Raw genomic sequence first — 26,981 nt, forward strand, 5'->3', positions numbered from 1 at the left:
CTCTGATCTAAGTGTCAGTTTCTGGTATCAAAAAACAACACAAGGGGCATCTGAATGTTTTTGGAGAGGCTGTCTGTAGGGTAAATCACATGCCAACTAACATGCAGATGGGCAAGACTTCTTACTTCATTCCTGTAGTGACTTACTGAGGAGGATTGAAGATATATTCCCCATGATATTTTTGGTACGAATGTTTAGTGACCTCTTATTTCTCATTTGTCCACTTCTCTTTATTTCTTCCTCACCTGCCTTCAGAAAACATACTCTAGTTTTTCTGGCTGAACATCCTGCTGTATTTCACCTTAAAGCATACCCTGAAGGCAGTGATGTTTTGTCTGCTCTCCTGCCTGCAGTACCTCCTGGAACACATCAGCGTGCAGAGGGGGTGGCTTTTGTCTGATCTGTGGGCTGTGTGCATATGCATTTCCTGCCTATAATCAGTCTTCTTGCTTTAAGATGGGCCACCTTTCTTTAACTTTCCTGCAGTTGTTTAATTTCTATTGGTCTCCTTTTAACCTTGGCTTTCCTCCAGTCACTTTTGGTCCTGAAGATAGAAGATGTGTTACAACATGCCATCTGTGGGATGGTATCTTTGTCCTCATGGGAGATGAGCCATCTTCCAAAATTTAGAACTGATGGAGAGTGTGCTTGGATTTGTCTGTTATTTCACAGACACTATTGTTTCTTTATTTGAAGAATGGAAAACATCTTCAGGATCACCAAGTCCAACTAACAACCCTACTCTACAAGGTGCACCCTAAGCCATAGCCCCAAGTACCACTTCCAAATGACTTTTAAACACATCCAGGCTTGGTGACTCAACCACCTCCCTGGGTAGCCCAGTCCATTGCCTGACTGCTCTTGCTGGGAAAAAAAAAATCCTAATGTCCAGTCTAAAGCTACCCAGTCACAGTTTGAGGCCATTCCCTCTTGTTCTATCACTAATTACCTCTGAGAAGAGACCAGCACCAACATCTCCACGATGTCCTTTCAGGTAGTTGTAGACAGCCATGAGGTCTCTCCTCAGCCTCCCCTTTTTCAGACTAAACAACCCCAGCTCCTTCAGTCACTCTTCATAAGATTTTTTTCTCCAAGCCCTTCACCAACTTTGTTGTCCTCTTCTGCACTCTCTCCAGCACCTCTACATCCCTCTTGTAATGAGGTGCCCAAAACTGAACATAATACTTGAGATGTGGCCTCACCAGAGTCAAGTACAAGGGGACAATCACCTCCCTACTTCTGCTGGACACAGCATTTCTAATACAAGCCAGGATGCCATTAGCTTTCCTTGCCACCTGGGCACGCTGCTTGCTCGTATTGTGTTGCTTGCCAATTTGAAGATCTCCAGAGGTCACTTCAACCCCTAACGTCTTGTGATCCTATATTGCAGCATAACTCTTGAGTTGCTTTACAGATCTGCTAATTCCCAGCAAGAGGAGACTTTGTGCTCAAGTGTCAGGAGTTCCTAGAAATGCACAACCAAACTACAATCAGGTCATGAACATTGAGTCATGCTGCTTAAGTGCTGCCTGGGGTTTTTTTGTGTTTAATACAGACTTAGTGAAATAAGAAGATGGGATTTAAGAGACTTGTGAAATGTGCAGCTGAACCCTCTGAATGGAGGGGCACTGCAGTAGCAATGTGTAACTGCCACTTTATGTTCCAGAACACCCATACTGCACCCAGCTTTGACCTTCACTGCCACCAGATTGTGGCACCCATGAGCCAGAAGAACACTTAATGCTTATTTCCATAGATGTGAGACAACCAATGAGTTTCATTGAAAAATCATTCAAGGTTGGTGACTGTAATTTCTGTTTCACTTTTCTTCAGTGTGGACTAACCTAATGGAGGGTGGGGGGAGGCATTCACTCCAGCAGAGAGCAAGCCTATTAACAGAGACATAGAGTTTTATTATTTCTTTTAAGGGAGCATGGTCAGGTTACCCTTATGGACCTTCTAACGTGCTGCATGCTCACTAGAATGCACCAGATGCCAGCCAAAATGTTTAGATACTTCAAAACTGAACTAGCTATGGTTACAGAAGAAAAAAGAGGTCAAAAAAAAGGAAGTAAAATACTGAGAATAGATCATTTAAAGTATTATCTCCATCTCAACAATAACCTATCACAGCAGAACAAGTATATTTTGAAGAACCTAAACATTCAGGCAAGCAATAAGTTGATCATGTTGAATTTTACTCATCTTTAGAGGGACCCTTGCTGAATGAATCACCATATATTTACATTTGCTGAGGTTTCAGAAGGTTGCCATAGATGCAGGTTTGATCACTGAATGGGTCAGGTTTTATTTTTGAGAGCTGAATGGTAATCCCTTATGAGGTGAAATGCAATATTGATTGGCTGCTTTGCATCTGCAAAATTGTTGCTGGGACTGTATCACCATCTTCACTGGGGGTTGATTTTAGTATAACAACAACATATTTGTGTCAAAGCAGCAGTGGTTTGCTGAGGTCTCACAGTGTTGGCATTGCTGCCAGAGGCTGGGCACAGGTGCTGCAAAGCTGGGGGCATCCTGGTGTCTTGGGAGCTCTTCTCTTGCTGCACAGCACCTCTGGTTGGTGTCTGTCCTTTAGAAATGCTGTTTACATCTCCTTGCAGATGTAATATTCCCAGATTTGTTGCTAGCATTCAGCCAGCTGAGCAAGCAAGAGGCTTTATAAAGGCTTGTGCTGGGAATAAAGGACAGGTCAGGCTGCTTATACTCAAGAGACAGAAAGAAAACAGCGCCAGAGGGTATTTGAGGTTTAGAATATATTACGCTAGCTGCACAGACACATCTGCCTTTTATTTCCCCTGTGGCTTGGGAGGAATGGTGTGTGTTTGCATTGCCAGCCTGACAGCTGAGCCGGGAGATATTTGGAGGTTGGTTGCCCTCGCTGTATGTTCCAGTGCCTTGATCTTAACTGTGCAGGTTCCAGTCCCCTGGGAGCTCCCAGTTACCTGTGCCGTTTTGCTGGAAGCTGCTAGTGGGATGTGCTACCCCAGCCACGCCCTGAGCCCCTCCCCTGTATCCAAAAGGTGCCCCCTGCTTCACTCACTTACAGGACTGCCTTCTCTGACCCTGTATCACTCCACTGTGAGTGGCCTTGCCAAGGCATTGCCCCTAGGGTTATCAGTGTGGCAGGATCAAGGGAAGTGGCTGTGCTGCTCTTGGCCTGCAGCACGAGCAGAGAGGCCTGTGACTGTCATTCTGTCCCTGGGGCTGTGGAGCAGATTGCCATGACGTGGTGGTGAGAGAAGCCAGGAATAGGAAGGCAATAGGACAGTGTGCTGTCAGTAAGACCACCCAGCTGTGAGCCTGCATGTGCTATTTCCATGCCCTGCCGCCTACCATGTGCCCCTCTACAGGCACATCTCTGGCAGCATATGAGAATCATCTGAATATATGCCGGCACTGGTCATGCCAGCAATGTGGGCATCCTTGGCTGCTAGGTCTACTTGGGCAGTAGGTGGGGTGCACCCTTGCTTCTTCTATCTGTTATTGTGTAAACTGTTTTATCTTCCTTTGTGAAGGTAAACAAAGAGGCTACTTTTAACCCCTGAGCATACAGGCAAGGTGGAAAAGAAATGGCAGGTATCTTGGGACTCAGGTGTCAGGGGAGTGATGCAAATCAAAGCCTCAGAGTCCATTCTCTGGGCAAATGAAAGTGCACTTGGCCGTGGAAGACCTTGTTCCACTGGCCAGCCAGTGATGAACTCTTCTACAGCTCAAGGCCACTGTGACAGAGACTTCTGAGTGGAACCCAACCATGCCCCACTGGCACTGGGATCAGCCTTGCCTTGAAGCCCCAGCAGCACAGTTTAGCAGCTGCACACACGACACCAAGCAGGGGCTTGCAGACTGCTGGGGACCAAACCAGCTGTGGGACAGACACTGAGATATGTTCCCAAGCAAAGTAGCAGCAAAAAAGAAAGAACAATTCCTTTTGATCCACTTAACTATTTCTTTTTCTTTATTTGTTAATTTGTGCCTTACAATAGAAGAGGAAAGAGAGTGAGCAAACAATTTGCTGGTTCCAGGAACTACTCTGGCACCACCATGAGGGCATTAAGGTCTCTGATGATAACCTTGCCAGGGCATTGACACACTACAACACACACACAGAGAATCTCTGGCTCTTGCAAAAGCAATCAGTGGCAATGTTAAGGCATTGAAGGAAACCTACGGTTGTAAATCCTATATCAAATTTGGCACACATTGGAACAGTTAGAGTGGAGACAAGAATGCTTTGTGTGCTGGTGTTTGGAGTCCTGCAGCTTCACAGCACCAGCTGGGACACAATGCTAATGTGAGCACTGAGGTTTTGTCCAATTACTGTGCAGCCAAATGAGTGGCCCTGCAGACCCTGTCATTTTGAAGCCAGTGACACCAGGTGAGGTGCTGTGCCTTCTGGCATGGTGATGTCTTCACCTCTGATACACTAGTGCCCTGCTCTGCACATGCTGCTGCATGCCTGCCCAGATTATCACTGCCAAAAACCAGAGAACTGCCAGGACAAAAGAAAACAAACATCCCTTACAGTTTAAAATGTAAGTGGCTCACAGACCAGACACCAGGTGTGGTAACAGTCCAGTATGGCTATTTCTGTGCTTCTGGAATTAAAAGTGGTCAGCTACAGCCTGAGGAGTGGGGTATAGTTTGGATAAACATGGATTTGTATAGTATCCTTGAAACTAGTTACAGTAAACGTTTCCCTCACTCCCCTGTGCTCTCCCCAGGAGCCAGCTGAGCAGCAGTCTCAGCCAGCTCCTCACATGTTGATGGAGGAGGGAAGGGAGCGGTGGTGAGTGCTACAAGTCCACTGTGCCACCATAACAATGACCAACATGCATCAAGCTATCTGTCCATGCCTCTGCCCCATTTAAAAGGGAGCAATGTGCCAAGCTCAGCTTCCACATGGTGGGACCCATGAGGAAGCTGCCCCAGGTTGTTGTCTCTAGGGAGCTATGTGTTTCTAAGGAAGAGCCTCCTGCAAGCCCAGTATATCTTTGTGCCTGGAGGGGTGATTTAAAGGCTAAGTGGAGACTGTTCCTCATCAAATCCAAAATGGACAGGATCCTGACAGTTACATTTTTGCATTTGCAATGATTCCATCATGCATGTTTAATCTCCCTCTTTTCTTGGCAGAACTTACGGTCCCCTCAATCACCTCAGCCCTGCTGCATGATATTTTAGAGGTCACTGTAATAACCTCTCCTTGCTTCTTCTCCTTGAAGGACAGGGTAGAGGAACTAAAACCTCTTGGCTGGAAAGAGTAAGTGGGGTTGGAGAGAAGATTGGGCTCTGACAGGCTAGTGCTTCCCATGTTGAAGAGGGTCTCCTCTCCCTCCAGAAGCTTCCTGCAAGCACATCAAAAGAGAAGAGGTTAGTGTGGACACATCTCATGTGAAACACCTTCAAAGTCTAAGGGGATGCTGTGACCTGCAAGCAAGTCTGAGCACTCCAGGTTCTCACACCAGCTTGTGGTGGACATTGGTTCAGGTCACACTGCACCATGAAGCTGGTGCAAAATCACGTGCTGTGGTCAATCTTCCTTGGAGCACTTGCAATAGAGAGTACATGAGACCAGCTCCCTCCAGAAACACCAGGAAAATGAAACCCCAAACCAGAAGGACTTTGCATTTAGCATCTACTTTGACTTTGCAAGACAGACAAGTTTCCAACCCCAGTTGTCCCCATTAGAAAACACTGCTTCAGGGACAGCTGAGGGACATGGTTCATGGCTACCATATTGAGGCATGTCATGGAGCCATGGGTGCTCCCCAAGCAGGAAAGCACAGTAGGCCCAGATGAGGGAGATGAGTAACATGGTAGTGTTGCTCCTTGAGTGTGTAGCCAGATATATTCAGGCTCTTGAAAATACCCCAGCCTGGTAGGGTCAGTGGATTGGGTTTGGGAGGTGGCCAAACAGAGCAGGGTCAGAGCAGCCTTACCTGTAAGCAGCTATCTCAATATCAAGGGCCATCTTGACATTAAGCAGGTCTTGGTACTCCCGCAAATGCCGAGCCATCTCGGTTTTGGTGTTTCGCAGGTCATCCTCCAGCTGCCCAATTGTGTCCTGCGAAGGCAAGAGTGCTCAGAGACATGCTTTGGAGGAGTGACTTCTCCCATGGGCTTTCTGTTGGGATTGTTGTGTAGGCAGGGAAGCTGTCACGCACAGCTGGTCCATGATGATACATCTTACCAGAAACCTGGAACCATGAAATCTCATGCTGACAGGGATGAAGGAACAAGCAGAGTGCTGGGCAAGGCTTGTGAGTGTGTGCAGTGAGGGGAGGCAGCACTGATGGATTTATACAGATGCCCATCTGTGGCAGGTTCTGTGAGACAGGGCAGGAGGCAAAAAATGCATAGTGATGGAGCTTCCAGTCCTGCAGGAAATGAGATAGGCTGCTACAGAGGGATAGGAAGAGCTGCTTGGCAGGTATGGGAAGTTTTGGACTTAAACTGTCAAAGCTGGAGAGGTAACTCAGTGGGGCAAGTGAGAGCAACCAGCACTGCGGCAGCTCATGGCTGTAGAAGGGCTGCAGCCTGTGTCTTGGGAGCTTAAGAAGAGTTCAGACATGCATCCAGGTTGTGGAAGGAGAGGTGATGCTGCTGGGGCAGAAGGAAAGAGCTTGCTCCAGGAAAGAAAAGATGACACCTTCCCCAGAAAATATCTCAGGTTGAGGGGTTCTAAAGACAGGGATTTAGCAGATTACAAAGTCTCAGACCTGTCCTGCAAGAGCCAGGCTACTCAGATGCATGATGTCCTGGCATCCTTCTTGTCAGCTTTGCCCTGCCATGGCCACTAGACCCAATTCTACCCAAGCTGTGGAGGAGTTGTCATGGAGGGTGGCAAAGCCCCTAGAAGGTCCCCATGTCATGTAAGTTACAGTGTCTCACATTGTGCATGCGTTCCACAACAGGAGTCCAAGGCCATATTTCCTGCTAACAGTGAGAGCTAATCTTGTATTTCTCTGTTTTTTCTTCAGAGAACAAGCAGCCTGGTTGTCTCCCACATACCTTCAGGCACCTGTGCAGCAACATGAAATCAGTGAAACCCACTCCTACAGGGATCTTCCCAATCAGATGGTTTCCTATGTCCAGACAACCTGTCATGCCACCCAAGGAGTGTGATTTGGAGCAGGAATGAGTAAGCAGTTTCATTCCAGTGTCAGCGCAGCCCTGCCTGCAAAGCCCCCAATGGCCACTGTCAACATCTGCTCTCCTGCACCCCTTTCTGCAGCAGGGCCTTTACGATTGCTTCCATCTCCTCTGTTCCACTGAAGGAGCTTTATCCTGCCACATCATCCCCATCCTGTCATCATTCCCATCTTATCCCCTCCTTTATATCCTGCGTAACCTTCCTCTGCACAGTGCAGAGACAGCCATGAGATGTGGAGCTGCCGAAGGAGAAGTGAGTTGCACTGAGCCTGATGCAGCAAGCCCAGTCAAAGCAGAGACACTCCGAAAGGCAGTGCCAACTCATCCTGAATGTGGCATGGGGCATCTCGTAGTCAAGTAAGCTGGACATACCCCACCTTGAAGGACATTCCTGAGGTCTCTGCCTTGACTTGTGCTGCCCCAATGATATTCTCTAATATGACAAGATGCATAGAGGGCTGCCTCTGGGACTGGGCAATGGGAAAGGATTCAAGGAGACCACTGAGGCACCAACTGAAAAGCTTCAGGAGATGCATGGATGCCACTGAGGTACAGATTAAAATCTGCTCTGATGTAGCCAGATTGCTGCTGCACTAAGCCATGACAGGAGGGAGGGACTTTGGGTGACCCTACCCCTGGGATAGTTTCACTCCTGCTGCTCTGCCTCTCAGTGCCTTCAGTCTCCTTCCTTCTGCCTGCAATCTGCATGAACAAAACAGTCTTTAAAAATGGGTTATCTATGTTACTCCATCTGTATCTCTCTTCCACTCCCTGACTATATGAGCTAGCTGAACAAAACCCCTCCCTACAGCACTGCAAACCTGTCCCCTGATGGAAAGCTCTCACATACCAGTTCAGACTGGATAATCTAATACAAAGACACAGCCGCTGCTTTAGCTGTCTATAGGAACATTTTAAAAGCTTGAACAATAGGAATGTTCTCTTTTATGGTGGACTTCCAGACTTTTCCGCTGGTTGCAGGCAGGGAAATTATTTAGCTACACATGCACATTCCTTGAAAGACTCCTAAGTATTACCATACCTAAAGCAGATCCCGAGGGTCATGTTGGAAAATGCTGCTGTGCTGTCACTAAAGCAATTTCATTTATGGTGCTGTTTAATCCAGATGTATTATTTTTTTCCCCAACTGATAGGTTGTTCCCCAGAATCCCTCCTTTTACATGGCATCAAGTCTGTTTAAGAAGATTACTGCATGTAATCCCTTCCATCACTACAGAAAATACTGTATACTGCCCATTTCCACAACATTTGTTGAAAACAACCTCAATTACTCAGGAAGATTGCAAGCAGTCACAAATTCTAGAGAGCCTGGCAACACTTGGCCTTGAAAATGACAAGACATTGCTTGGGTGTGGAATAGCAACATCCTTCAAGCATGATGTAAGCCTTTTTTTTTCCCCTTTTCTTTTTTTCTTCCACCCCCACCCCAGGATTTAGAAGGAAGCAGCCCAATCTAGAAGCTGTGGATCATTTAATAGCTATGTAAGAGCACAATGTCAGGATTTAATGTATAATAAATCATGAATGTTTCCCATAGCAAGAAAATGTAATGAGACTGCAGTAATGGAGTAAGAGATATGGAGTGCTTAGTGTCTGCCCCATATGAGTCCTTGCAGAGATATAAGAGATGCTAGGATCTGGCTGCAAATTCAGCCTTAACGTTTGCCAGGCTCCAGTTTCTGCAGCGCAGGTGCCAAGAGCTAGGCCCCAGGGTGAGCAGCCAAGCAGACAGCTTCGAGGAATTACTCACAAAAACAGGGACTGTGTGGGTAATTTGGAGCTGACCCTTGAGGGACAGGATATAGATGGGACAATGCCATGTCCAGAGATGTCCCTTGTGAAAAGGGGTTATGGAAGGAATGTCTTGGCCTGTTCTGAAACCTGCCATCTGAGGTTCTACTTCTGGATAAAGGCTGAAGGCAGTAGGCAACGCCCTGCTGATGCAGGATCCGATATGCAGGGCAGAGAGGCCTTATGCCAGGCCGAGAGGAAGGCTGCAGGAGCCCGTTCTGTCCCCTGCTTGGGTGGGCACTGCATAAGCAAGAAGGTTGGCGCTGTATAGGGCTGATGACGGGAGAGTGATGTTGCATGCAGACCAGTGAAGCAGGAGATAGCGGAGGGCGCTGGGTGCGGCATGGTGCAGGGTAGGGGGGGGGGGGGCACTGCATATGTCGGGATATCCGGCACTGCACAGAGCTGCGGGAGGAGCTGTTGTAGAGGATGGAGTTGCACTGCAGGATTTTGCATGCAGTGGAAATGCTCAGCGCTGGACAGGACAGGGGAGGGGGAGTGCTGGCTCGGAAGTGCTGGTGCCGCACGGCGGCTCGGTACTGCATGGCACTGCGGGAGTTGCACGGGATGAAGATGCCCGGTGCTACACGGTACCGAGGGAGGCTGCTGGGACGGCGGGGCCGAGAACTCGGGCACATTACCCGAGAGGAGGAATGCTCGGTGCCGCACGGTACCGAGCGCTGGGGCGGAGCTGTCCGGTGCTGCTCGGTGCCGCGGACCCTGAGCGGGAAGGGGACAGTGACGGTTCCCGACGCCGCCCGGCTCACCTGCAGGCTGGCGGCCTCGGCGTTGTGCCGCTCCTCCAGCTCCTGCAGCTGCCTCTCCAGAGACTGGTGGGCACCGCGTAGGCTCTCCATCTCCGCCAGACGGGCCTGGAGCTGGCGGCGGCACTCGCCGGCCTCCCGGCGACTGGCGCGGACAGCCTCTTGGCTGCGGGCCGCCCGCTCGTGGAGACGGGCGCAGCGGGCGCGGTACCAGTCCTCGGCCGCCTGCAGGTTGCGAGCCGCCAGATCCTCGTACTGGGCCCTCAGCTCCCGCAGCGCCGCCGCCAAATCGGGCCGCGCGGCGGCTGGCGGCGCCAGGGGTGCGGCGGCGCGGAGCTCGGCGCCCAGCTGGGCCAGCTGCTCGGCGTGGGCGCTGCGCATCGCCGCCAGCTCCTCCCGCAGAGCCGCCGCTCGCCGCTCCAGGTCGGCGCGTGCCCGGGCGGCCGCCTCGGCTACTTGCTGCCGGGAGCGCAGCGCCTGCTCCGCCTCGGCTCGGCCCCGCGCCTCCTCCTCGCAGCGCGCCCGCAGCCGCTGCGTCTCCTCGGCCAGGCGCGCCCGCTCCAAGGCAGCCTGCGCCCGCTCCCCGTGCGCCTCCTCAAGCCGGGCGCGCAGGGCGCGCAGCTCCCCACCCAGCAGCTGGCCCAGCCGGCGCGGCTCTGCCGACCGCTGCCGCAGCGCCGCCAGCTCTGCCGCCAGCGCCCGATTCCGTTCCTCCAGCGCCCGCACCCGGTCGATGTAGCCGGCGAAGCGCTCGTTCAGGCCCTGCAGCTGCTCCTTCTCGCTGGCCCGCGTTTGCCGCGGCTCGCAGCTGCGTTCCCATCCCAGCCCCGGCTCCGCGCCCGGGCGCGCCCGCAGGCCAGTCGACCCCTCGGGGCGCCACAGGCCCTCCGCGTATAGATGGCGATAGGGGGCGGCCAGTGCCGCCGGCTCCGCGCTATAGCTCATGGCGGCGATTCAGGACCGCCGGCGGCGGCGGCAGCGCTTATGTACGGCGGGGCGGGGCGCGGAGCCGAGACGGGCGTGGGGCGGGACGCTCCGGTGGGGAGGGGGCGCAGGTCGGTGCGCGGTGCGCGATGCAGTTTGCGGGGCGGTGCGGGGTGAGGAGCGGTGCAGAGTTCGGAGCGGTACGGGATGCCGTGACATGCGGTCCTCGGAGCGTCCCAGGGGCAGCCGCAGCAGGAGGCAGCGGGAGCTGTCCGTAGATTCTCGGTGCTGAAGAACTGTGTCGGCGGGCAAGGCACGGGGAAGGACAGAGGGATGGACGTGGATAGGGATGGACGGACACAGAAAGAGCACACAAACGTGGGCGAGAATATGGACAAGGTCACACAGACCAGCAGACAGACGGACAGGCACACGAAAAGAGACAAGTACATTCACAGTTAGACGAACACAAAACACATGCTTAGAGGCAGACAAACAAAGGGACAAGCAGACGGGCAGAGACACACGCAGGCGCACATGCATCTGCACAGGCAAGGAGAAGCAGAACCGCCGAAGGGAGAAGGCAGAAATGGGCAGGTGGAGAGACAGGCAAGCAGACACACAGAAAGACAAAGGGGCAGACAGACATGCAGATACAAACACTCACATATGCACATCTTCCCTGCTGGGGTATTCCCATCTGTTCGTGCTCAAGGAAACTTGCACTGTGTGCCTGTGCCCGGGGGTGAAGTTGTCCCGAGGGGTTGGTCCCCTTTCTCCTGGTGGAGACTGGGATGCCTACGAGAATGTGGAGGGCCTGCAGGACGATGTCCTGAGCGGTTTAGATTGCAGGGGTGATGCAGAAGTGGGGATGCACCTGGAGGAAAGGGTGCTCAGGACAGAGATGCATCACTGGCCCAGTAATGCCACAATGAACAGACAAAGGAGAATTTTGTCTCCAAGTTGCCACCAGGAACTGAAAGAGCTGCTTTGCATTTTGTCCTGTCCTCACAAGCAGGCTGGGCCTTCCCACAGGCAAAGGTTTGCTGAGAACACACAAGGCTGTAGAGATGACAGGAAGGGGAACAATCCCCTCCAGACCAAGAAGGGTGCCTGGGACACACTGCCATACATATATAATCTAAATACAGAGTTAAGAGTACCACCATTTCCTCCAACAAGGGAGGGATTGCTGATGTCCATGGATAAAGACCCCGGGTTGAATTCCTTTGCCTCCCAATAGATTGAGGTGTTTCAAAGTCTTTCTATACTGAAGCCATGTCCCAGCAAACTGGAAAGAAGTCCTTGAGAAAAAAAATCTATTATATTTTGAAGGTGAACTGAGATTAGTGCATTAGACCTGAAATGAGGTGGCAAAATTGATGTGGGCACAAACTGAAACCAGAACAGTGTTTGGGTTGTGTTCAGCCTCTGGATACCTTGATGTCTATGTAACATATGGATCTCTGTCAGGACACAAGCACACATTATTAGAAGGAACCTCATAAGGCAGTCAGAAGAAGAAACAGTCCCATAGTTAAGAATTGTGCACTACTGAAACATGAAGGGTTCTATCAGGCATTCAGCTGTCCAAGATCATTCCATAACTCACAGTTGCTTCATAAATCAAATACTGTTTGCAACATAGCAAGAAGACTCCTTAAAACTCTGTGATCCTCTCTGCACAGCAGCTGCCTGCTGATGTGACTCATTAAACAGTTTATCTCCAAGCTGCAATCTGCCAGGGTTTGTAACTCAGAGAAAAAGATGCCCCCTGAGCTATACACTCACGGCAATAGGACACACACCTTCTGTCCAGTTTCTAGCACAGCCCTTTAAAACAATTCTCTGGGTAGATGTTTTGCTGCCTGATTTTGCCATGGCAGCCAAATGAAATGGAAGTGCTTCTCGATAGGAAAAAAGCAGACTCAAGAATCTCCTGGGAGTCTGCTGTCAGATCTCACAAAGCAAAGGTAGGTCTGACCACTTGCAGAAGAGCTCTGTGGGTAAGGGTAGCAAAATCAGGGAGAAAATATATATAAGTAATAAGCACATAGATAAATATGTGTTGGAGGACGGAGACCGGTGCGGCGAGAGATCGGGGCACTGAGAGTCGACTCTGTGGCTTCTGCGCAGCAGTGCAATTTATTAGGGCGATGCAGCGACCTTTATAGCCCCCAAAGGGGGCGTAGACAACTGACTTAGTTCAAGATTGGTACAAGTGGAGGGTACAGATTGGCTCCAGGTTAAGTGTAAGGCAGAGTTAGGTTAACTTACAGTAAACACCTTAAGGATCCCACCCAGGGGGGGTGGCCAGAGTCAGCCCCCTGGGCCGTGCCCACCCCATAGGTGGGCAGATTCCACCCCCTGACAGCTGTGCGTGGGTTGCTCATAGTCACAGGCTCAGGCCCCTGGGAGCCTCAAGGCTCCAAGGACACTTCTCATCACAGGGTCTGATGTTTACCTTTCATGCTCCGCTGCGGGAGGAAGCTTCCCACAAATATGAACATATTCACTGAATTATGCACATACAAAAACACTAATAAAAACAGGAAATTGGCTGTATTTGGCCCCTCTAACTCAGGAATCTTTTTCTGACAGTGGCAAAATTATGCCTCCCTGGTATAACTCTTTTGGTTCTGGGGCTCCTTGGGCAGCAGTCATATTCCTGTGTTTGCTGGTCCATATCTAATCAGTGCAAGTTCATGTCCTGGATGCCACCGTACTCTGTAATCCAGCTTGCTAATATGCCATATGAAAAATCCATCATCTTTCTTTGTGCTTTGGAGTCACTTCCAGACAGTTTAATTTCCCTGAATTGTGTGACACAGTGGAAGAGCTGGGGCTCACCTCCTTTGCAGGACTTTACAAACCTCAGTGTCTTTCCTTGGCTGAAGGATTTCCATCTATTTAACTTCCCTTCTTGCTTTTTCTCATCTCTGTCAGACTCAGTGCATCTTCTGGGCATATGGGTTGTAAAGACCTGCAGACACAGATGAACACACACATACTCCAGGATAAGTCATGAGGATGCATGGAAATAAGCTCCCAAATATAGGTGGATGCATCTCCAAGTGTCCAGTGCAGGTGCTTGTGAGATGTCCCAGGGCATTGGGAGGTGCGGGCTGAGCTTCCCAGGTAGATAACATCACCCTACCATGGGCTCAGCACCAGAACTGGTCTCAAGCCAGAACTAACAGCATGTGCTGAAGGCTGGTGCCATCAGATGCTTGCTGTTGGCAAGGCAATGGAGCACGGCCTGCAGAATGCAGGGAGCCACAACAGGCCAAGCGTGCTTACGTCAGCAAAATCCTGCCCAGTGGGTGTCCTCATCCTGTGGAGGGTGGTGGCAGTACCTTATCAACCCAGAGCAGAGTAGGGAGTGATAGAGAAAGCTGAGAATGAAGAGCAGAGGGCGATAGAGAAAGCTGAGTGAGCATCCTTGGGGAGATAACTGAAGCACAGCAGCAGAAGGGCTGGAAAAGCCAGAGCAGCGGGAAGTAAACCCAGCCTCCAGCCGCTCCTGAGACATGGGAAGGGAGACTGGACGAAGGTGCAGGTGGTGCTGGCCCAGCATGCTACATCAGGGAATGAACTAATAAATATTTTCCACTCTGCACAGCCATTCTCTGAGCCTTTTCAGTCTGGACCTCCATGCTCACAGGTGTGACAGACACAGGCTCACACTCACTGATGGCAGTGGACCTTTGCTCAGGGTGGGCAGGAAGAACTCCATTCCTGTGTCACTGCAGCTTGTGTCCCCCAAGCGCGGCCATCACCCCCAGTGCCACCTGCACCCGCTTCTAGGATCTCCTCACCACCTTTCTCGAAGTAGCCTGTCTCTCGTGTCATCCTGCGCTGCAGGCACACTTCCCCCCAGGTCAGTAATTAACTGCGTTATTTCAGCCTTCACGGCCCGCAGCAACGCTCAGATCAGCTGACAGAGCTGCGGGGTCGCAGGCAGCCCGGGCGAGCAGGGCTAAGGGGAGGTGCAGAGCCGCCGGCACACTGGCCGGAGCGGGTTCGGGAGGGGACTTTGAGGCGGGGGTGGCGTTTGTACGGCTGTTCCGCGGGTTGGCACATTGCTGCCGCTCCCTGCCGCCGCCGCTCTGCGGCTGAGGGCCGCGCTGGCACACTCTCCCCGGTCCCTGCCGCCCGGAGGGGCGGGGCGCGGGCCGCGCCTGCGCACTGAGCCGCCCGGGCGCTGCGGCAGTCGTGCGGGGTAGTTCTTCCGAGCGCGGCGGGAGGTGAGAGCGGCCCGGGCGCGCGGGGCAGTGCGCGCGTGCGCGCGGCGGGGACCGTTGGTGGGCACCGTTGGGTGGGGGGGGAGCGCCCTCTCCCCCTCCCCTCAGGCGCGTATCCCGGGAGGAGGCGGGAGGGGGTCTGTCCGCCGTGGCCGAGGAGAGCAGGGGAGGGGCAGTGAGTGGACCCGAGTGCCCGCCGCCGGCACTTCCCTTTCTTCCGATGAGGGGGATCTCTTCAGAGGCAGCGCCTGCCGACTCCGCCGTTTCTCTCGGGACTCGGCTGACCCCTGCCCCTGCCTGGCCGCTGTGCCCCGACAAGCCCGTGTTACTTCCCCATCTCGTTTCATGCAAGGCGCCCCCAGGGTACCGTCTCTGGCAGGGTGATTCCCCGAGCTCTTCCTCTCCTTACCGCGCTCCCACGCAGGGCCACGAGCTGCCTCCTCCTAGCCGCTGGCTTCCTGGAGCTGCCCCCTTCCAGAGGCTGGGTGGTTGGTTGTCGCCACGGAGCTGCCCCCTTCCTGAGGCTGGGTAGCTGTTTGCTGCCGCCCCGGAGCTGCTCCCTTCCTGAGGCTGGGTAGCTGTTTGCTGCCGCCTGGGAGCTGCTCCCTTCCTGAGGCTGGGTAGCTGTTTGCTGCCGCCCCGGAGCTGCTCCCTTCCTGGGACAGGGTAGCTGTTTATTGTCGCCCCGACGTGGGGGGAGCTCCCTTCTCAGTGCAGTCCGAGGGTTAGCGTGAGGAGTAGGAACCCTTGGGAAGGTGTTTCTGGGAGCCCTAATCCATTGTGTTCATTTCCGCCTTCCGTCCTGCGTGGATCAGAGGGGTCCCGATGGCACCCTACAGCTCGCTGCAGCCCCCCGGGGTAGCCGCCACTTCGGCTGCGGAGGTGGATAGAGGCGATCCTCTTCGCTGAGGATAGAAAGTCTGATTGCAGCGCTGGGCAGAACGTTTACCGGGCAGCCTTGATACAGGGCGAGGGTTCATTGTCACTTATCTGTTCCGTTCGAGTTGCTGGTGGCAATCCTACTGTATCAGACTTGAGCTGATAACCTAAAGACAGGAGAGAGGTGCCAAATAATAAATAATCCTTTAATATAACCCAACCTACCACCACAAAAAAAAACCCCAACCCCAAAACCCAAACCAAAAACCAAGCAAAACCCCCAGAAACCCAACCAACCAAGTCAGATCCCTGAAACACCCTCCCACCTACTTTGCTTACACTTTGTATTTTTTTAATTTATTATCTCCTTCTTTGCCAGAAATCATGTTGAAAAATGCATGGCGGAAATAAGCCTACGCTGGTTTCTGATAGATGAGATGACTTAATAGGGCAGTTCTGTTTCTTGTGGCATAGGCAGTTTTAAAAATTCCTGGAACTGCTGGGATGATGAAATCCACAAGTTTATTCCCTTGCTAGTTTTACCAAAGGCTGCCAAGCTGGATACTAAGGATCCTCTCTGACGTGGTCTTGAGAACATTCCTCTCGTGTTCACTTATGTTTTAAAAGACTTTCTGGTTTGGTTGTTTTTTTTTGTGTTTTTTTTTTTTTTTGGCTCTGGAATTTTTATCATTTGAATGTCAAAGATTGCAAAATGCTTTCCAAGTAGTCACTTAGAAATGCCTCCCTCTTACCTATCCAAATGATCCCCTGTGTCAGTTTAGAGTAACATCTTCTTGCCGACTCAAATAGATTGATCCATTTATCTGTTTGTCACTAGTGAATAAACTGAAATTACGCAGGTTTTCAGGACCTTTCAGGTGTTGGATGGTTTTATTGAAAACCGTAAATAAAATTCAAAACTATGTTTTAATCTTTGGTTCATGTGCTGAATTTGTAGTTCCCTCAGTCAGGAAAAGCTGGTGAGGGACTTTTTAGGATGTTGAGTAGTGATAGGACTACGGGGAATGGAGAAAAACTAGAAGTGGGTAGATTCAGATTGGATGTTAGGAAGAAGTTCGTCACCATGAGGGTGCTGAGACACTGTAATAAGTTGCCCAGGTTGGTGGTGGAAGCCCCAACCCTGGAAGATTTTAAGGCCAGGCTGGATGTGGCTCTGAGCAACCTGATCTAGTGTGAGGTGTCCCTGCCCGTGGCAGGGGGGTTGGAACTAGATGATCCTTGAGGTAACTTCCAACCTTGACAGTTCTGTGATTCTGCAGTTCTGTGAAAAACCCTGATGTTTTACTTATGAACCCATGGACTTAGCTCTGGAAGTCTGTCACAGTCTTTGTCAGCCCATGTCGACCTAAACATATTTTAGAGTAGAACCGCTATTTAAAATAATCTATGGCCATTAGTCCAGAGTCTAAAAGATCATTCAGGAGCTTGCTGGTTTGATTAACAGCAGTTGGAGTTTGTTCAAGCATAGACGTAGTTTCATTATATAGTACAATGCAACCTTTACTCTGTATAGCGTCATTCAGACAAATTGTATGGCAAAATGCGCCACCGAATTACATTGAAAACGCTCCATTGAATTAAGTACAATTGCAGAGATAAATGGGGAGAAAAATTGTAAGAATGGGAGAAATGTTTTCAGCTGAGCTTTGAAACTAACAGCTTGTTAGTATATTTGCATTGGCAGCATTAGTGATATATGCTGTTTCTAGGATATATGCTAGCAAAGATCAGATGCAGGCTGAAATTTCCCCAGGCACATTTCTAGTTTGTAGGCCATTTTAAATAATAATAATTATTATTATAAACCTCCCTTTAAATTGTTACTCCTTGTCATGTTTGAATTAAAAGTTAATAGACCCTTCCTAAAATTGCTAGAAATATTGGTCCTAGACTTTTTCCTTTTTTTTAAAAAACTCCAGGGGAATATTTGTTTTTGAAAAAACAGACAGTGTAGTGTTTGCTGGTAAACACTGCAGTATTATACTCTTTGGGGAAACACTGAAGGATGTTTTATTTCCTTGAAAAATATTCAAGTGTATTTTTTTTTGTGTCAAAAGGGGAGAAAGATGTTCAAATATGATGCTTAACTGATGCTTACTGAAAAAGCAGATAGGTTTATTTGCTCACATCATACCTGCTATTTGCAATTCACCTCAATAAAATAATGCTTCTGTTAAAAACCAATAGATGAGCGGTTGGCTCGCAGTGTGAGCTGTTATCTGGGGATGGCCCCCGAGCAGGTTTGCAGTGCTCCAGGACAAACGGAGCTGATCTGCAACCTTTGAATTCTACGGAAATTCTAGACACTGACTCAGGAGGAGGTGCAGGAAGAAGGGCTGACTTCAGCTTTGCCTTGCAAGTCTTGGGCAAGAGACATAAGCAGGGTCATGTAGTTGCACTCAGTGAACCCGTTCTTTTGTAGGAATTTGAAATTCGGATTTGTCATGAGATCCGGGTGGCTCAGTACCTTGCAACCTGCCGTTGCTTAGCCACTGTTGAAAATCCTACAGAGGTCTATGATGACCCAAAGTAACATTACCACAGAGAAGCTGCTTGGCCTGGCAAAAGATAGATTAATGGGCTCCAGCCAGGCTGCAGTGGAAAGTTGTCATAGGAACTGGCTTACTGTTTGGCAGAGCTGTGCCTTGTCTTCACTCCCTTGAAAGAACACCTCTCCAACTTATCACCTTAAGATAAGAAATACTAGTATGCCACCCACTGTAACCCCACGGGGAGACCTGTGCCCCAAGGGAAACTGAGGACAGTGCTATACGTCATCAGAGGACAGCCTGAGTGATGTACCTTGGGCTGAGATCACAGTGCCTGTTCTGCACCGTGTCTATGCCTCGAGTGGCTCATGAACGCTGGGTGTCCTGATGTAAACCAGCTGTGCTTTCTTAGCAGCGAGAATAATGGGGTAGAAAGCTGAACAGAATGTGCCTGGGCGTGGAAGCTTTGTCTTGCTCTTTGGGACGAGATATGTTAGTCAGCACATGGGAATTCTTCACCAATTGTGTGTACTGCATCTACTTTTTTAACATTGTATTTATAGTGTCAGCAGCACAAATGCCATTTGAAAGGATAATTGAAACGGCCATGATCTGAGTCTTCAAAAGTTGGGTGTTCTGTGCTGAAGCATATCTTATTCCTTGAGCATCTCTAAAGTGCACATTCATAGAAATATTTCCTGTTATAAAATGTGTACTTTGTACTACTAAAGAAATTATTATTATGTGTCATGATGAGCTGCATTTTATTTTAATAATTATGACTCCTTAGCTGGAATGGTTCCCAAAACCTTGGACTGTGTACTCTGCATAGAGCCTGTATAACAACGAATCTGCTTTCTGAACAAAACCACAGAGAGAATCCAGCATGTACAATAAATAGAATTTAATGTACAGTAAATAGACCTTAAGCAACACCTGGAAATAACTGTGTGGCTATTTAAGGTAGTTGCTGTATGCAATTGGTAATCTGAACCCACTTACATAAGGTTAGTTGTTAAGTCTCATGAATGTGTTTGCAGAGTTAAAAAGGTGCCTGGGAGACCTGCCTGTGTGAAGCCACAGTAGGAGAAATAATACATATACATATATGTGTGTGTATATATTTTTAAATGTTTTTTTAATGACTGCATGAGATGAATAAGGGATCCTGAATAATTCAGCCTAAAAAACCCCACAGCAGTCTATGTCAAATTTTAGTACTACCTGAACAGTTTTTGCACCTTACTCTAAGGTCAAAAGCAGCTTCACTCTTACTTTACGGACACTTGGGCCTCCAAACGTAGGAGTAGTGAATGGCCGTGTGCCAGCCCTCTCAGAACTGTCACTTTTTCAAGTCTAGTGCAGAAAGGTATAGACTAAACTTCTTCCTTGGGGCAGCCTTTAGCTTATCATCCTCTGGGCATAAATACCTGCTGCTGGATTTGCCAGCACAGCAGCCTTTTTGTGTAGTTTTGTTAGAGATGACGTTTTGACTAAACTGGAGAGGCTGGAAACCCTGCTGTCATTATCTGCGTGCTACATTCTTGTAACAGATAAGCAAGAAAACAACTGACTTCTTACCCTGTGCATTGTACCAGCTAAAATAGCTTTAAATTCTGCAAAGATGTGAGCCCATTAAATGTGGAGAGCAGGAGTCACGGTAATGAGATGCCTATAGGAATGCTGCTGGGATGTGAGCAACCTGGTGGTTTCTTTTCTGAAATTAAAGGAGCTTCTACAAGTGGGTGGAAGAAGAAGAAGAAGGGGAGGTCCGTGGAGATGTGATTCTTCAGCTTTGAAGGTGGCTCCAACGTGAAGGAAGTTAGTAGAAATAGCTGTGTGGGAACAATGTACTCTGGCACTGCTTATGTTGTACCCATCCTTTAAATAATATGACAGTTACGGTCTCCAAAGCTACCATTATGACTCTTTGCACTGCAAGTGATTTATTTAAAAATAAAGGTTCCTTGAAGTCATTACGCAGCCCAAACTGAGCTCAGTTTAGTTGGAGTGTATTCACAGCTCCCAGCTGCCTCCCAGATATTTTTAAACAAAGACTTACTGTTTTGCATGTATCTTTACTACGAGATTATCATTTAACCTTGCTTGGCATAATTGGTTCAGAGGAAAGGGTAAAACAGAGATTTCCTGTATGGGTTTCTGCAGGAGGCTCCGAAGTACTGTGGTTTTCCACTGTTTACTTAAGAACAGGCCTTTGGATTAGCTGGCTTTGACCCAGGTCTTGTAGCTCTCTGTTAACAGTGGCATACTACATGAAACTTTTGAGATGCATTCTTGGTAGATTTACAGGAAACAAATTCTCACTGAACCATCCAGAAAGTACACTTCCATAGAAAGCTTTCCAACCAAGATGGTCCAGATTTGGTAGTTGTGGTGGACAGACCTGGATTATGTGAGCTTCTGGGTGGGTTATCCCTCTCTTGTGTGAGCTGCTGCCTGCGCTGCTAGGGTTGGAATATCTGCATCCCAGCTATGCCTCCTGGGCTCAGGAGGGAGCATTTAGCTGTTCAGGCAGTGTTTGCTCCTGAAAGCAGTATTCCTTACTAGGTCTAGAGAGGTTCTTCTCCCCTTCTACTCTGCCCTAGTGAGACCACACCTGGAATACTGTGTCCAGTCTTGGACTCCTCAGTTCGAGAGACAGAGAGCTGCTGGAAAGAGCCCATTAGAGAGCCATGAAGATGACTGGAGGACTTGAGCATCTCCCCTATAAAAAGAGACTGAGAAACCTGGTGCTGTTTAGTCTGGAGAAGAGAAGACTCAGAGGAGATCTGATCAATGTGTAAAAATATCTGAGGGGTGGGTGTCAAGTGGATGGGGCCAATATCTTTTTGCTGATCAGCAGCAATAAGACATGGAGCAACGGCTACAAACTGTAACATAGAAGGTTTCACCTCAATATGAGGAGAAACATCTTTTCAGTGAGAGTGACAGAGCCCTGGAAAAGGCTACCCAGAGAGGCTGTGGAGTGTCCTTCTCTGGAGGCTTTCAAAACCTGCCTGGATGCATTCCTGTGTAAACTACCGTAGGGGATCCTGCTTTGGTAGGGGGGTTGGACTCTATGATTTCTGGAGGTCTCTTCCAACCTTAAAGGTTCTGTAATTCTGTGCTTCTGTGGTTATCTCTGGAGAATGGAGATCAAGTCATACTTCCCTGCTTGGACTGTGCTTCTGTTGGTATTTGCATCAAATACAATACATCCAGCTATGCTGTATAACCAGGCTTCTAGAACAGCCTGGAAAGGAAGGTAAATTTGAAAGATTGAAGACAATGGTTTAATATAAAGCATATAGAAATCTCTAGATCACCTGCATTCAGCTGGTTTTTGATTTAGTTAGTGATGAGTTGCACATAAACATACATAGTGAGTAAGTAGGAACATGGGGTCAGAGAAGAGCATGTGAATGTTTGGCCTTTGGAAACCCAAAGAGGTGCTGAGTGAGATTTATACTAGTGCTTTGTAATCATAACACAGCAATTACCAGTAATAACATCTAAGAGTAAGTGGTGGTAAACTTCAGGCTGCTTAGGTAATTTTGGAAGTCAATAAATAAAACTAGTTGCAATTAAAAAGCAGTCTTTTTAAATGTTGATTTCCTTTACTTTCTCCATCTCACCTATCTCTTCCACCTCCCTTTTTCAAAGGAAGATGCTAGTAGAACATGCTAGTAGAGGTGTTTCAAATGGTTCTTTCTGATCTTCTCAAGTCACCTTTTGGCTATTACAAGGTAATTCCTCTTGAAGACTATGCAAAGGTCTTTGAAGCCACAGGAAGTAGCTGCAAGATTTGGTCCCAAGTGTCCTGGTTAAATCATATCCTTTCTGATACCCTATGCAGTATTCACTGAGACCTTTTAAGAACAGATAGCCTGAGTAGCTGCACAGTTGTTTCTTTCTCATTGCTTGCTCAATTCCAGTTTTATATACTGCTGCTCTCTGTGTGTACTTTTAGGTCAGGATGAGTTCAGTGCGTGAATGTTAAACTGATCAGCTGATCATAAATTGCAGGTGTTCTGAGAACAGTTAGCTTGAGGCTGACCCTGGAAACTGCTCTTCCAGTTCAGTTCCTGTAGCTTTCCCATCGTTGAATACAAGTGGCTGAGTGAAGCTGGAAAGAGGAATTTGACACAGAAGCAAGCCAGACTGGTAAATCATCTGTTAGTTCTGCTGTCTGGAAACTGAGGCAGGAGTCAGATTTCATTTTCCGCTTCATGTTGCAAGCATCACTCAGTGCATCAGTGATGTTTAAGGGCAGGCCAGCAAGGCAATGCCTATTCTGAGTCTTTTGGTGTTTTGGGATGCTCCATTTCCGCATCTTCCCTTTGTTAAAAAAGGGAAAATACAATATTACCTAATGGGAAGTGCATTTCTGAAGGAAGAAGTGGTCAGTAGATGTTTTCACCTGTAATCAAAAGCAGAGCTGCAGCTAACAATGCTGGGTAAAGCTGTTTAGGGGGAATATGGTAAAAATAAGCATTTGCTTCCTAAAGCTGTAAGTGGTTTGAGTAAGTAGGTGCAAAACCCCTCTTTATTCATCAGAATGCTTGCTCTACCCAGAAGTGTTGCTGATAAGTGGTGACTAGCATACCAGATGATCTCCTAAATCCTTTTGAGTTAAGAATGAGAATTTAGCCTCTAGAAGGCATTAGCTTGCCTGTACCATTAACCAGTTGATGACTTGAACATGTTCTGGTGTTTCTGTTACCCTCTGTACAGTGGTATTGGAGTGGAATGGCTTTATGGAGAGTATGTTGGAAAATGTCATTGCTGGAGTCATCAGCAGGTGTGTGTGATATTTTATGAGCAAATTGCATACAAATTGTGAAGAGCTCTACTTGCTGTGATATGATCTTTAGCCATCACTAATTTGGAGACTTTTTCACTTCTGATCCAGAGAAAAAACTCTGTAGCCTTTCTGAGAGTCTGTTAAAAATACATTTGTAATCTAACTGCTCCTGTTTATCTTGTTTTTCACATGCTAATAGATTAGGTAGGTTCTTAACCTCTTGTTTTACATGTATATTAACTTCTCTTGCAATATTGCACTGGCAGTTTTATGAGCCAAGGACAAAAAAACTCTGCTTGCTAAACTTGAGCAATCAGGAGGGAACAGATGATGAAAAACTAACAATGTTTTACTCATCTACCACACATTTTTGTTCACAGGGATGGAGTGAGTAGGTATTAAGAAAGACAGTAATAAAAAGCACTTTCAGTCCTCATAAATCAATGTGCGCTGATGAGTTCAAGAATGAATAATGAAAGGTTAGGGCATGTGTAGAACTGTCTTCCCGTGTTGTGATGCTTAGGGCCAGGCTGGGACTTTTTTCAACTGCTGTTTTGCAAGCAATTAGAAGGAGGCATTTCTGTGGCTGAACATGAGGCTTTGTACTGGCTGGGTGCATGGTCAGCTTTTTCATCAGTGCCTGCAGTAGGTCAGGTAACATGCTGAAAAAGAAATCCTGAGTGAATCAGGGCTTTTTTGCTCCTCTACTTGGGACAAATGTTTTTAATAGTGTCTTAGAACTCAGGGGGTTTAAGCTGTTCGCTCATCTGGAGCAGGAGAGCACACTGTTGAATGTGTCTTCAAGTCTGTGCTAATGAGACTCCAGAGAAGTCCTGGGTTGAGGGAAGATTCGGCATTGGGAACTCTTGGCTCTGATTTTGGAGTAATAGGGGTCTGCTGACAATGCCTCCTTAGTTGTTTGTTAATGTTCTCTCACCCTTCAGGCTGACAGGTTTCTTTCAGGTTTCAGCTGATGGAGTAGGTCTGTTGCTTCATCTGTGTTCTGTCTGTCTGTGCTGAGATATGCAGAGAAAGATCTCTACGTGTGTCCTCCTCATCTCTTGCTGGGGAACGGTATCCTGTGTCAGCAGGATTGATTTAACATATTTAAAAGCTGTGAGGTGAAGGGACCATGGAAAGACAACTTTGTTTTCCACAGATTAACTCGATGGGATGTGTTTTGCTTGGATGAGGGCAGTAAAATGTTTCTGAAGAAAAGCAGTTGATACAGTTGGGAAATGACACAATGAAGGCCTTTGGTGTGACTTGATAAAGCTGAGGCAGTTAGGTTATCAAAGAGAAGCCAGAGACTTAGCAAAAGCCAGAGTCATCACAAGCGTTCAGTTATTTTACTGATGCATTAAGTTACATAGGTTGCCTAAGAGGTGCTGTATGAATTAGCAGTCTTTTGGTAGAGCACAGGAATACTGCAGAGAAAGTCTTTGTGATATTAATTTACTTGTAGAATTTCCTGCACTGCTGCTGCAGCACTACACATCTCTCAAGATTAAATGAGATTCAGGACTGATAACATCTAAGTAGGGACACTATTGTACCCTGAGGACAGATCTGTAATTTCAGTTGTAATCAGGGAAACTATAATTACTGTGTTTGTCTCTGATTAAAAAAACAGGTCAGGAAAGGAATGGATTATACTCTTTATGTGGAGGGGAACTTCACACTGTTAGAGCACTTCAGAACACCCACAGCCTTTGTGTGCCCTATTTTTTCACCTTTGTGCTTGCTCACTTGTAGAATCATAGAATGGTTTAGGTTGGAAGGGACCTCACAGATCATCTAGTTCCAACTCCCTACCACAGACAGGGACACCTCCCACTAGAATAGGTTGCTAAAATCAAATGTATTAATTGCTCTGGGTTTGGCTCTTTTGTAAGGAAGGATTCCTTAGTCACTTCCCATTCTATTTGTTGATTGCATATAAATAATCATTCAGCAAACTATTTAAGTGTGGTAGCTCACTTCTCATTGGCGTGGAGCTGTTGTGTGGCACTGTCTGCTAAGAGAAGAATATAGGAAAGGCTTTGGGAATGCACCTTTCTGGTCTCCATGATGAGTGATAGGTCCAACCTCTGGTCTGGGAGGAAAGAATCATAGAATCAACCAGGTTGGAAGAGACCTCCAAGATCATTCAGAAGATTCCTGTGTGCCTCAGATGGAGGTACCTATGGTTACTGATACAGGAGGAAAACTGAGGAGGGGGGAATTGTGCTTCTGGTGTTTGTGGGCATTTAAGGGAAGTGTGAGAGACAGCTTAGGAGCTTGATGAGCCTGGATGCAGGAAACTCTTGCCATTGCCACCTGAGAGACTAGATCAGTCTAAGGTGAGGCTTCTTGGAAGAGAGCTGGGCAACCGTTATTCAGGACAATTACAGAATCAACCAAATTGGAAAAGACCTCTAGGAAGTCCAACCTATCACCTAACCCTTCTAATAAACTAAACCATGGCACTAAGTGCCTCCTTTTAAACACCTCCAGAGATGGTGACTCCACCACCTTCCCGGGCAGCCCATTCCAATGCCAATCACTCATGCTGTGAAGAATTTATTTAAAAATACAAAAGTAGGAAGCCCAGGAAATCTGTAGCAGGATGGTATGCATCTGGAGCCCTGTGTATTAGGTTAACTGAGAATCAAGATCTTCTTTACTAAATGATTTCTGTATCTTCACAGTGTCCTTTGTAGCTAAGGAGTATCATTATTTTATCTTGTTTGTGTTTTGTGGGCAAACAGCAAGTTGAGAAATAGACAAGCTTTGCATGTGAAGTGTGGCCTTGCTGGGTGTTCAGGCTTTCCTTCTTGGCTTATTTCCTTGACCCTCAGCTCATCTTTCTTCTTTTGGAGAGAAGGGTTTATTTGTCAAAGATCTGCCTGTTGTTGGTGGGTAAGAGGTCAAAAGGAAGGGAGGCCAAGTTATTAGATGAGCATTTGGTAAGCTTTTTTCTTAAAGAAGGTGTTAGGGGAAGGAAATGGTGCTGGAAAAGAAGAGTCTTAGCAGAGGAAAAAAAAAATCTCACTGTGACAGAGCAGCTCTCAGAATTACCACATCATCTTCAGCTGTTGATCTCAGTGTTTATTTTCAGTAACTTTTTTCACGAAGGAGGAGCCAGTGTTCCCCAGCTCAAGTATGCCAACTTCTTTACTCAGCAGCACGTCCCTTGGCAGGTGTTGTGTCCAGAGCCCTGGGACTCATGCTGACTAGCCAGCCAGCTGGCTCTCCACACCCAGGCTGACCAGGGACTGCTTTCCGCCAAGGCTGGAGACAGATGCAAACTCATGTTTCCAGCCTGTGGACATGGTGTATCTGCTGGTTCTGCTGTCACATCTGCTTGTGTCGCCCATAAACACGTAGAGAGAGCCCATCCATCATGGAAGAGCATTCAAGTGTTCCGTAAAAATAAATTTGAAAATCCTTACTCTTCCTTTTACTTTCAAAGATTAGGAAAAGAAGCCAGAATAAGCTTTCAGTATCTCTGCTTTTCCATAAAATATTAATGAAGGAGGGAGCTTCAGAGGCAAGATATTTCACCAGTAAGCACAGTCAGTAAGGAAAGCCAATTAAAGTGTCCTCCCTCACCTTCAGCATTTAGAAGATAAAGAGCACTTTTGGCTCTTTGTGTTATCCAAGCTGACCCAGTTGCATGCTTTCAGAACAGCTGCACTACTGATTGGAGTTGTGCGCCTCAAATACTTTGTCGGTTGCCGCTGTGCTTCTGGAAAGGTCCGTTAAGTCTGTATTTGCTTCCTGAAACACAGTGGAATTAATGAAGAGAGTCATTGTTTTGAAACACCGTGATCTGCTGCCAAAAGCACTACTGTTGTATAATCCCTAATAGCAGGTTAGAGTGGCAGTTGTT

The 26,981-nt window shown here is 48.0% G+C and overlaps 2 protein-coding genes across 4 annotated transcripts in view; one reads left to right on the forward strand and one right to left on the reverse strand.

The window, feature by feature from the left end:
* Positions 1-3,947: 3,947 nt before the first annotated feature.
* On the reverse strand, positions 3,948-10,749 carry INA (internexin neuronal intermediate filament protein alpha). The gene is made up of 3 exons (XM_064144459.1): positions 9,750-10,749; positions 5,958-6,082; positions 3,948-5,363 (listed from the first exon to the last, which is right to left on the reverse strand). Exons 1-3 carry the CDS (start codon positions 10,689-10,691, stop codon positions 5,090-5,092), a joined length of 1,341 nt encoding a protein of 446 aa, XP_064000529.1. The 5' UTR covers positions 10,692-10,749; the 3' UTR covers positions 3,948-5,089.
* Positions 10,750-14,830: 4,081 nt separating this feature from the next.
* NT5C2 (5'-nucleotidase, cytosolic II) overlaps positions 14,831-26,981 on the forward strand; it is a 66,537-nt gene continuing 54,386 nt past the window's right edge. For 2 of the 3 annotated variants that reach the window (XM_064144460.1, XM_064144462.1), the window contains exon 1: positions 14,888-14,917. The gene's annotated coding sequence lies outside the window, so the exon portion shown is untranslated. Of the gene's footprint in view, positions 14,918-26,981 lie in introns of all 3 variants that reach the window. The other variant, XM_064144461.1, reaches the window with a different exon arrangement.

This window comes from Pogoniulus pusillus, chromosome 6, assembly GCF_015220805.1.
Source record: "Pogoniulus pusillus isolate bPogPus1 chromosome 6, bPogPus1.pri, whole genome shotgun sequence".
Lineage (NCBI taxonomy): Eukaryota > Metazoa > Chordata > Aves > Piciformes > Lybiidae > Pogoniulus > Pogoniulus pusillus.

What these genes read in the sequence shown, in the direction of transcription:
- INA (XM_064144459.1), bottom strand. Translation starts at nt 10,691, where the DNA reads ATGAGCTATAGCGCGGAGCCGGCGGCACTGGCCGCCCCCTATCGCCAT. An exon ending in CCGAGGCCGCCAGCCTGCAG is followed by an intron (nt 6,083 to 9,749) that starts GTGAGCCGGGCG and finishes TTGCCTTCGCAG; the next exon opens with GACACAATTGGGCAGCTGGA. An exon ending in ATTGAGATAGCTGCTTACAG is followed by an intron (nt 5,364 to 5,957) that starts GTAAGGCTGCTC and finishes ATGTGCTTGCAG; the next exon opens with GAAGCTTCTGGAGGGAGAGG.